This window comes from Teleopsis dalmanni, chromosome 1 (assembly GCF_002237135.1).
Source record: "Teleopsis dalmanni isolate 2A chromosome 1, ASM223713v2, whole genome shotgun sequence".
NCBI classification, from domain to species: domain Eukaryota; kingdom Metazoa; phylum Arthropoda; class Insecta; order Diptera; family Diopsidae; genus Teleopsis; species Teleopsis dalmanni.
In genome coordinates, this window is record NC_051846.1 from 170,232,126 (window position 1) to 170,244,427 (window position 12,302).

A 12,302-nucleotide genomic window follows, 5' to 3' on the forward strand; every position below is an offset into this window, starting at 1 on the left:
ATTAATATATTCACGTGCATAAAACATGCATAGCTTCATTTGCTACTACATATAAACATTTTAACACAGTTGCATATTTCTACATATATAAACACACATAAGTATAAGTGTGTATTTATGGTAACACGCATAAACATTCTTACACATACACAAGCATAGCAATTTAAAGTTTCCTTCACCTTTTTGCCGATCATTGAACTACATTCGTTGCCAACCCTTGCGGTGCTAACAATTATAACCAACCAACATTACCACTTCACTCACCATTTAACCAATACCAACCAATACATGAAAAAGTAACAGAACATAATTGAGAAAAAAGCAGAATGCAAAAGAAACGCCAACAAAAATAACAAACCTTACAACCACTGCCCAACTCCCAACCACTGCCCACTTCCCACCACCCAACCACTACCCACCACTACCCACCACCCAACCAACCAAACACAGAACATTGCACTTACACTTGCAATGTGTAAACGCAGACAGACGATAAAACTCCACTAACCCACTGTGGGTGTTGAAATGCAACTCTGTCGCTTCCTTCGCGTCAGCGAGGTATGCTTTTGTTTTAGAATAGTTTGTCATGTCACTCAGGCGCCACTTGGCAATTTCAGTTTATATGAGTGCACTTTTTTAATATGCACATTTGTTTTTGTTTTTTTTTTCTTTTATGCTTTTGAACTTTTAAAAATAGACTTTTTCCGACTTTAGACTTATGAATAAGTTTCCATTGCAGTTGCAATTGCACTGCAGAAAGTGCAGCAGAGCGGGCAGGTGAACCTAAAGAAGTTTCATTTATATGTGCATATAGTTTATTATGCATATTTGGCAAAACTCTCCAGCGATTACAAAGTGATTATGAAAATGGTTAAGTACGATTATCTTTATTATTCTCAATTAAATTATAGAAGTTAATGAAGTGGAATGAATGGATGTTGTAAATAGTATTTACATTACTAATGTTTAATAGAATTAAGAACAAATTTATATTATATTGTTGTGGAAACTAACAGGCGAAAGAAACATGTAAGCATATTCTCTGTGAATGCCCCGCCGTAGCCTTTGCAAGAAATTGGTTTTTAGAGAAATACTTTTTTGTTTTTTCTTGTCAGATGCAAATGAGGAGCAGATGACTTCTCAGACTGTTCATCGGTAACGATGTAAGATTTATTAAATTATCTAAATTCAACGGGAATAATTTACTTTTTGTTTGTAAATCACTCCTCTCTGTTTTATTATATTCTAAGGGTTTTGACAAAGCATGTTGTTGTAAAATGACATAGAATAACTAATTGTGGTCAAAAGAAAGATATCTACCGATTTGTTCCTGCAACCAACTAACAAACCAATTAACCGTCATTAATTTAAAATAGTTCCCTAAGGTTGATTTTATTGATAAATTATATTAAGAATTAAACCTACTTTACTTTTTATATTACCTCTCATAATTAGCTCTATCGGACCTTACCAATAGAACTAACCACAAGTGGTCTAACTGGAAAGATTCTCGCATATAAAATAGTATCTATATAAAATAGGAAGTAGCGTCTTTTGCGTAAGCGCGTATGCGATTTCGGTTCTTCACTATAGCAAAATCGGTACTCGTAACTGCAGTTCACTTCGAGCTATTTTACTATTTTACCTTTTGTATTAACTCTTGTAGTTAGCTCAAACGCACTGCACTAATAGAGCTAATCACAAATGTTTTAACTGAAACTCAGAGAGGAAGAGCAAATTTCTCGTAAATCTGAATAGACTACATTTAAAAGCAATGATAAGTGTTATAACCAGTCACTGCCTTCTAAATCAGCTTAGTGTACGATTAGAGCTTCCAACAATTGGCAAATGCATACTATGTATGAATAATGGACACAGAAACATCCTTACATATCATTATGTAAGGTTCCTAAACTCATCTAATATCAGAGTGACTAAACATCGACTTTATATCCAGAAACATCTGAAGTGAAAGAAAACCCTTCGGCAATTATGGGTAGGACAGCATTCTATAATTCATCAATGGACACAAGATCACAAACAAGTAATGATCGAACTCACTAAATACAATACCATACAATATCTTAATCGAGCCTTAATTCTTTGATTCATATAAGTATTGATCCTTTATTCTGGAACTTTCAATCACTAGACATTAGATATTACCCACCATATCCAACGTGTTCAACGTATTTAAGCACTCTAATGGTTCGACATATTTGGTTGTCATACAATCAAAATAAAATTGATAATTCACTTTTCAATTATTCCATATTATTGTGCAAAGACCCAATACCGCTTGTGAAAGTTTTTTTTTTAGAAATCTCTTGTTTTTAATTTCTTTACCGACTATAAAAGTTTCTCATTATTTTTGGGGGGTAAAAGTTGAAATATTAGAAAAACTCTATATACATAAATATTGGGCAAAACTGATTTGGCGATTGTGCTTGCTTGCAGCACTAAAATTTATTCTCACATTGTTTTTGATTCTTCTGTGTTCTGTGACAACTGTTTAATTTTATTATCTATGATATCGTATAGTAAACTTGTTCCCAACCAATAGCATAATTGTACAATTGTATAATTCTGCTACGATATTTACACTTTATCGTGAAGTTCACTTATGTATCTTGCTAAATGCAATTTAAAAAATATTTATTTACTTGAATATATACAATAATATAAATATAATAAATATATGTTAAGATTTATTTCCGTCTTATTTCCGTCAAAATCGGAAATAAGTCACAAATTTACCAGAATACATAAATAAAAACAAAAAAAAGAACAGTAAATAAATAAAAATGCCAAAAATACATAAAGTATTTAAATTAATACAAAACCTTGACAATGAGAGAAATCTGCGTATTTGCAACAATAACAATCTCGACAAAAAAAAAAATAATAATAAATTATCAAATTTTGGAGAAAAAACTTTAAAAAAAATTAATTTAAAAAAATGCAAACAAAAATGCAAAACACATAAATGAAAAAAATTACTACCGCCTTTTTAATGAATTAATAGCGGTGGAAACACGCGTTTAGGTTGCGATCCGCTCATCTCGACTATTGTGATCCATCGAAGTTGCGTGTTTTGCGTCTTTTGCGTAAGCGCGTATGCGATTTCGGTTCTTCATAGTAGCTAAATCGGTACTCGTAACTGCAGTTCGCTTCGAGCTCTGAACTTGGCTTGCCTTTTTTTTTTAGTATCTGAGCGCCTCGCAGACTAAACAACATAAAAAAATTAAACAACAAAGCAATTTGCTAAGACATGACTAACTATTTTCTTAGTTTTTATTTAGTTTAGACAAGCAATTTTTTTTTATAGTTTTTTTTTTCTCATTTGTTTATCATTGTTTTGATTTTTTTTGTTTTTTTTGGTAGCATTATACTTTTTTTTTTGGACAAGATTTTTTATTTCCGCAAACAAAATAAAATTTAAATTAAAAACAAAACTATTTTTAAGTTAAAATTTACGAAAATATTTTTGGTTATTTTTATTAACTTAATTTTATTTTTAAAAAGTTAAAGAATAATTCATTATAATTTTTATTTTAATAAAATATAAATATATCCAAATAAATATTTTATTATATTTATATGAAAAATGAAAAAATAGTTCTCAACAACATTTACTAAAGTAATAAAATCAATCAAGATATTCAAAACCTCCTTCGCACAAAACCACAGAAATTTAAGTAGGAAATTGCCCAGTCTTCAATTTCTTTCAAAATTCTAACAGTACTTATTATATGGCTTATGGCATCGTTCTATGAGAACTACATATCTTCTACAAGAATATCTTTAATTTTATGCTATGATACACGCTCGTTATTTTCAAAGTACGGAACTATTACACCTACAGATTAAATCTTCCACCACATAGTGACTTTTAGTAGAAGCAATAGTCGTTCGATAGTTTCTTGAGAATTTCTACTGCCCCAATAACTGTCACAATAATCATCATTTCTCTCGATAGACAGACAAAATGATATTGAAATAGACAGACAGCATCGCCTTATTAAATAGATGGTAACGCAGAATGTATTAATACCATATATTATATGGTATGTAGGTCATCGTTACACTCATAATGCGAGATTATTATGTGACATATGCTTAGATTCTGAAGCATCAGTACCGCCACCGGAAACAGCAAAAAACATTATGCTGCGGCTTCAGATTGTGATGTATAAGATAATGATAGATGATGTATATGAAGTTATGTGTATTAGATTTCAAGTGTATGGGGTTTTCGTGATGAACCAAATCCAATATAAGTTTTTACACTCGAAAAAGTCGGAAACAAATGGACGCAACTTCTTTCGGAAAAACTGATCATATGACATAGTATCATTTCACTAACGTGGAAGTGTGCATACTAAATAGTACATCACCATTTATTTAACAAAAGTGTTATAAAGATTAAAATATATCAACTGCTAAAGCCGAATAATTCTTTGTCTCGACAATGAGAGCTATCAGATATCGGCTTAAACAAACGACTGTTTGAGAATTCGAAAGCTTAAAATAATAAGTCACCTATCATACAACCCTAATTTGACACCATATAATTCATTTTTACTCCCCCACATCGAGGACAATGTTAAGTTAGGTTATATCGGCGATCCAAAGGGACTCCACTTAGACGTATTACCTCATTGTTTTGCTGTGACCTGGAACCTTTGCTGAAGCTTAAAATACTGTTTAGTGAGAAGACTTGAAGTTAATCAAAAACCTCAGCGAAGGGATATTTATTTGCCGCCATATATAAGCTGATCAAAGACAAAACAGATAAAAGGCACTTTTTCATCGACTTCCGCACAGCTGTGACAGTTAGAATAGAAAGGGAATCTCCTAGCAGAGTTACCTAATCTGTCATAACCTATATGACCTGTAAGTAAATCTACCACAAGACTGACATCAATATGGGGCATTTCAATGAGAGAAATGGATTTCCTGTTAGTGGAACATGGCCAAATTGCATAAAGATGCCTGCATATCGTTGGGTCTTCCCATCTTTTGTTTTTTTATCAAGGACATATTATATCACAGGAATTTTTTTCGTCAAGAAGAATGTATGCAAAATTAGTAATTTATTATAAGTAAGTTCACAATATAAATATTTGTGATAAATAATAAATAATATATTAATGAAACCCCTACCAATAAAACTAGAAAAATATTTCTGAAGCTGTATTCCTATAAAACTTATGATGCCATTGTTTTACTTCAATTTTGACATTCACTTAGTTTATAAAAAGTGAATGATTCGAAATTGATTGGAGTGTATGCTTGCGCCTAAAAGAAAGTGGTACCAATGTATACGAAATCTAGGGCGAATATTATGGATACAAATAAGTAAATAAAAATCGAGTAGATCTTTAAACTATGAGTGGAGTTTTAAAAGTCTCTAAATAAAGCATTTGTTGTGGTTGTTATAATATTTAATACTTCACATTTTCTACAAATAACTCTTTTTGTCAAGTAATCGTCTTTGTTAGAAATCTTAACCTTCTTGGATAACTAACGAATTTTTTTTATAAAATTATTATTAAATTATTTATAATTTTTTTATAAATATATATATAGTTAATTAAATATTCTACCTATATATCTCTGTATTCTATTATACTTTTATTTATATTTTTAAAAAAATTTATATTTCTATACATATAAGCTTTTAATTTATTGCCATAAAAAACTTTAAGCTCATTTAAATTTTTCAATTTATTTTTCAATTATTTGAGTTCATATCATAATCAGCTTTGCCTAATTACACATAGATCCGAAAAAAACCCCTTTGAGAAAAACTTGAACTTTCTTTTTTCTATTGTAAAAATTAGAAAATTTATTTGTTTTGTTGACTCCATGACGAATGATGATTGATCACATTGAGGTGGAGTTGTGTGCTCCCACTCACTCAGAAAAAAAGAGATAAATTTAAACATTCGTAATTGAAAATAAACAATTAAACAGCAAAATATTTAGAAAATTCAAAACGCATGGATCGAGTGTGGGAGACTTAAACCCACAATTGACTGGGTGCACTCGTATAAGTATAAGTCTTCAGTCTGCGCTTGCCCAGACGTTTCGAAGCATAGAATTGTGGAGTAAATTTTTAATTACTATTTGCTTACAAACTATAAATACACACAATAAAATGTTAATTTTTTTTTTATAGCAAATTTTTTTTTCTTATAGTAAATTTTAGTTAAAGTCTGTTCATTTTAAATGAATTAAAAGATACAATTTGCATATTTGTGGTTTTCCTGTTGACCTCTAAAAGCAAGCAATGCTGTTAACTTTGTGACGTAGTTTAGACGACATTTATAACAACAAAAAAAATAAAATTAAAATTATTAACGCGTATATATGTATATAATTATATATATATTTGATTTAAAGAATTTAATAGGAACGAACGCCTTGGTTTTTGGTAGCTTATAGAATTAAATATTTATATTCAATAATGTAAAATAATTTTTTTTTATATAATTTTGGGTGTTCTGGTTATATACCTATAGGTTCTGGATTCGTCTTTTAAATAAGAGTAAAAACAGTTTTAATTATTTTAAGCGGAAATAAATATTATTTTTATGTATTGTTTATTTATATATTTATATTATATTATATATTATTATATATATTACATATTTTTTTATTATTTATTATTATTAATATTTTTATTTTATATTATTTTACCTTATTGTTATTTATATTTTTATTATTATTTATTTACTTTTATTATTAATTATATTTTTGTTGTTATATATATAATTATTTTTTATTAAACATACCAGATACATATATATATAAACTAATAAAAGTTATTAAATTTTAACTTTAAAAGTCGTCTTAAAACGAAAGGAAATTATTTATAAGTTAGAAACGTTCAAACAGTAATGAAGCAACTACAACAAAAATTTTAAATAATTTATTGAATCAAATTTCAATAAATTAATTAAAAATTTGTTGTTGTTGCTTCACTACTTCATTCTTTGTTACTTCTAAAGAATAAATATTATTTTAATTTAATTTTTTTATAATATATAGTGTTTATATATAATATATATTTTAATAATACGTTTTATACGTTTATATATTGAATATACGTGTTTGTAGATTATTAAATTCAGTTGTAATTTTATATTTTTAATTAAAAATATATATTTTTATATAATAAACATACACGTTTTAATAAATTTTTTTCATGTAATATATGTTTTCTAAAAAATATATTTTTATAATATATAATTTCAAATAATTTATAATTTTATAGAATATATATTTTTATCTAATATATATTTTTATATTATATATATTTTTATATAATATATATTTTTATAAAATATATATTTTTATGTAGTATACATTTAATGATATATTGATATATATGTATATAAAATAAATATTGTTATCTCATATATATTTTTATCTAAGACATATTTTTATATAATATATATTTTTATATAATATATATTTTTATATGATATATATTTTTATGAAATAAATATTTTTATTTATAAAATATACCTTTTTATATAATATATATTCATACCTAATATATATTTTTATGTAATATATGTTTTTCTATAATATATATTGTTTTATGATACATTCTTTTATATAATTTTTTATAGTATATTAAACACACTTTTTATTTCATATTTTGATTTTTAGCAAATATTATTTTTATGTTATTTTAATTTTTATATACCAATGGTAATACATAGCAAACTATATATAACTAACCAAAAAACTGCTGTTAATTGGATTAGTAAATAAAACCAATTATGACAATTATTAGTATATAAACCGAAAAACTTTTAGTGTTTAAACTAAACTTTTAGTTAAGTGTACTAAAAATTTTTTTTTATATTCTCTATAAAAATATATATATAAAAATAAAAGAAAAAATTTTTGGAAATGTTAATTACTTTAACAAATAAATTCAAAGTCAAGCTCTGCCTTTATGAACAGCTAACATTTTCAACTATTTGAAAAAAAATTTTGAAAAGAAAGACTTTCACTCTGCATTGCCAAAATAAAGACAAAATAAAAATATTTTAACTTGGCTTTGGAGTTGGGTTATTTCAGTTCCGAACCGAGACCTACGCGTTTTACACGCTTTTTTTTGTTATTTAAATTTAAATTTAAATTCAAATTTCTATTTTGCTTTTCTTTATTCAAAATGCTAACGAAGGTTTTTGACCCTTCTTTCATATAAAATAAATAAAATAAAACAATGTTAACGATTTTGAAATGAGAACTATTAGATTACAAAAATAAAAATGGAAATTTAAAAATTATTTTTATTACATAAAATAAAAAACATTTTTTGACGTTGTTGATTTCAAAAATCTTGAGGTGAGAAAAGCTAGATAACCCAGATCATGCTTAGACTTAGTATATCCATAGCGATACTAGTTTGGAGTTCTTAAAGACCATTCATAGCGGTGTACATTAATTAAGATGAGCGTGTCTTGTCTATATTAGTTCTTGGAATATTAGTTCACTGTAATATCAAGTACGAGCTTCGGCACCCCAAAATTGGTGGAGGGTTTAAGAGAATCCGACACAAATAAAGCAAATGTGCTAAAGTGTATTTAAAACCTGATATATTGCATTTTTCACATTTGTCACTGCTGGTAATATTTATTTTATGCAACCAGATAAAACCCGGTTAAAATGTTAGTCGTGCTATATCCGTCAAAGGAGAATTCAGATATGCATGAGTTGCAACCAAACACATCCTAGTGTAAACATTATTAGTGGTCTTTCGATCGAACGATAATTCAAATTTGACAAATTTTCCATCCATCGGCATGAATGTCGATGTCATCGGTAGTGACATTTTTACTTCAACAGTTCTCCATCTTTTTCGACGTGTACGCATTTAGTTTTCTATATATATTGCTTATGAACCTTAATGTAATTCAAAATCCTAAACTTCATTACAAAATTTACCTATAGTTATTATGTTTCAACGAAATACAATTAAATATTGTAATGACAACAAAACGCTGTCCATTTATTTCAGAAACATTAATCTCTGCAAATAAATTACCTTATTAACCTAAATTCATATCAGTAAATACACTTCCTAACTTCAATCACGAGTACAGACATTACTCAAATGCATATATCGAGATTAATAACAGTCTAAGTACAGATGAACTGCACTCAACAAATGAAAAAAAAAACAAAACCAATTAGTAACACGAAAAAATCTAAGAAGTGTTTCACATAAGTGCCAGCTAACAGCACTACAAAAATAAAACAATAATTTAAAATAATTTGTACCCCTACATACGCAATTTTAATAACAAGAGGCATCATGAATCATACCACCGTCATCATAATAACATCATTGATAACTGTCACACCTATAGATATTCCTCCTCTCTCTGGACTGGAAGTGACTTAAAAACGTTTATTGATTTGATTTGTTAAATAATTATTTGGTAAAGAAATTTCGAAAAGTAGTGAACTACAACAACAAAAATTTTTCATAATAATGTTTTAATTAATTAAATTTTTGGCTAACCATACAGCTGTTTCAAGTATTGCCAAATCAAGTATTGTATTCAGTGGTCTTGGAATTATTTCTTATATTTAATTATTCATAAATAATTATTTTTATTTTAATTTAAGTATGTTTTTTTAATATTAATTACTTTTCTTATATTGTTAATTATACTTATACTGCCTAATATATTAATATTCCAAAACAAACATAATATTATATATCAAAAACTAATTAATTTATTTTATTTGCTTGTCTACTTTAGGAATTATGACACTGAGCCGTGGCCCGTACAGCGAGCTCGATAAAATGAGCCTATTTCAGGATCTAAAACTGAAACGACGTAAAATCGATTCAAGATGCAGCAGTGATGGAGAGTCCGTAGCCGATACATCAACATCATCGCCCGATTTATTAGCACCAATGTCGCCTAAAATGTGCGATAGCGGCGCAGCTTCTGCGCTGCCAATAGTTACACTAACAGCTACATCGTCCATCGCCAGTGCATCGGCATGTTCAAGTAGCTCGGCAACAACATGCACTAATACACTACCACCAACAACTGGTGTTGCAGCAGCCGTTGTAATGGCATCCAACAAATCAACAACCAATGCTGCCAGCTTAATTAAGATTGAACAGCAGCAACTACAACAACAACAACAGACTGAAATACACTCGTCATGCGGCACTGTGTCAGCAGCAGCTGCATCATCTGTGATGTCACCACCACCGCCAACTGTCCGAATGTCACCAGCACCTGATATTAGTGGTAATGGTACTACTGGTACAAGCATTATGGAACGACTAACACCAAGTGGTTTACATGCACGTGCGACGCCTACACCACCGCATAATAATGGTACGGCAAGCAGCAGTTCAACAAGTAATGGCAGTGGTAGTAGTCGTGCATCACCCGATTCTCTTGACGAGAAACCCTCAACTACCACAAGTTCTCATATGCCAACAAATGGATTGCATAGTAGTATCGGTAGTAGTGGTGGTGGTGAATGCAGTGTCACCAATTTAAGTGTAATACGTTCTGTGAAAGAGGAACGCATTTTGGGTTCTCCTACAAAAATGCTCTCTTATCACCAGCAGCAACAACAGCAGCAACAGCAACAACAGCAACAACAACAGCAGCAACAACAGCAGCAGTCCAAAGGTCCTACGCAGTCGCAACAGCATGTTACTGTGCTAGTGACTCCATCTCGTATCAAGTCTGAACCATTACAACAGCAGCAGTCCTCATATGGTACTACAGCAACTTCATCTGCGTCTAGCACGCATCATACAAGTTCTTCTTCACCACAACCAACAGCACCACATCACCAGCCACCACCTCCAATTGTGCAAACGCATCATTTACACCAACAACTAACGCAGCCGCAACTTCGCAAAAGTAGTCCACCAAGCGGTGTTCAACTGCCACAACAACATTTGCTTAGTCATTCAATGCAACATCTTACACAGCAACAACAAATACAACTGCTGCAGCAGGCAGCCGCTATGTCTCGCTCAACGCAAATGTCACCAAACGCCATGTCACCATCATCACGACATTCGTCACAGTCATCGCAATCGCCGCAACATCACATGCTGCAGCAACAACAGCAATCACAGCAACATGTGCCCATCAAAAAGGAAACTGCATCATCACAAATGATGAATCATGGTGGTTCTTTGGTTGGGAATGGTGGTAACACGCAGCGACATCATTCACCACGTCATCCGCATCATCAACAGCAACAGCCACCTCCTCCGCCTCAGTTGCCACCACAAGCTCTTGGCAATATGGCACAAGCACTTATGCATCCTGCTTCATTACAATCACTGCGCCATCCAAATCGAGATGCTGCTATGCTTTTTCGTGTCAAAAACGAAGTACAGCAACAAGTTGCAGCTGCTGCCGCTTCGGGTCTACCGCAACTTATGCAACCCGGTGCTGCTGCGGCAGCTGCAGCGGCTGCTCAACGTATGGTCTGGGTCTCAAATGCACGAATAAATGGTGTTAAACCAGAAGTAATTGGTGGACCTTTAGGAAATTTAAGACCTGGCGGACCTTGCCAATCACCATCACCGCATCATTCATCGTCCTCCTCTTCATCGCAACTTTCACCACAAACTCCTTCGCAAACACCACCTCGAGGCACTCCAACGGTTATTATGGGTGAAAGTTGTGGTGTGCGTACAATGGTGTGGGGATACGAACCACCACCACAATCAGCTGGACCATCACCAAATCAGTCAGGCCCTCATCAATCACCAAATGCACAACAACAACATCAGCAACATAGTGCGAATTCTTTACATTCGCAATCACATCATTCATCTCAGTCGTCTTTGCAATCTGCGTCCTCTCCATCTACAGGATCTTTAACTCCAACACATACACCTGGTCCTTCTCCACAAAACAATGAAGAAGCTGCACAGCTATTATTGTCATTGGGTCAAACGCGTATACAAGATGTACGACCTCGACCACATCAATTTCGAACACCACATGCACTCAATATGGAACGGCTTTGGGCAGGGGACTATTCTCAGTTACCGCCAGGGCAGTTACATGCACTTAATTTAAGTGCGCAACAGCAATGGGGAAATTCGAATTCAACTGGTCTTACTCGACCAATCGATGCTCCTCATGAACCCACAGAAGAGGACGAACAGCCACTGGTTTGCATGATTTGTGAAGACAAGGCTACTGGACTACATTATGGGATTATAACGTGTGAAGGGTAAGAGAAATATATTTTATTTTTGTTATTAGAATATT

The 12,302-nt window shown here is 31.1% G+C and overlaps 2 protein-coding genes across 3 annotated transcripts in view; one reads left to right on the plus strand and one right to left on the minus strand.

Annotated features, from left to right (window-relative positions):
• LOC119670089 (hormone receptor 4) overlaps positions 1-12,302 on the plus strand; it is a 135,492-nt gene that overhangs the window by 118,052 nt on the left and 5,138 nt on the right. Inside the window, 1 exon segment of the mRNA XM_038080208.1 lies at positions 9,795-12,264. Coding sequence (XP_037936136.1) covers positions 9,800-12,264 — 2,465 coding nt within the window. The 5' untranslated portion in view covers positions 9,795-9,799.
• Positions 1-12,302, minus strand: part of LOC119670090 (putative GPI-anchor transamidase) — a 145,099-nt gene that overhangs the window by 109,395 nt on the left and 23,402 nt on the right. The window lies entirely within an intron of this gene.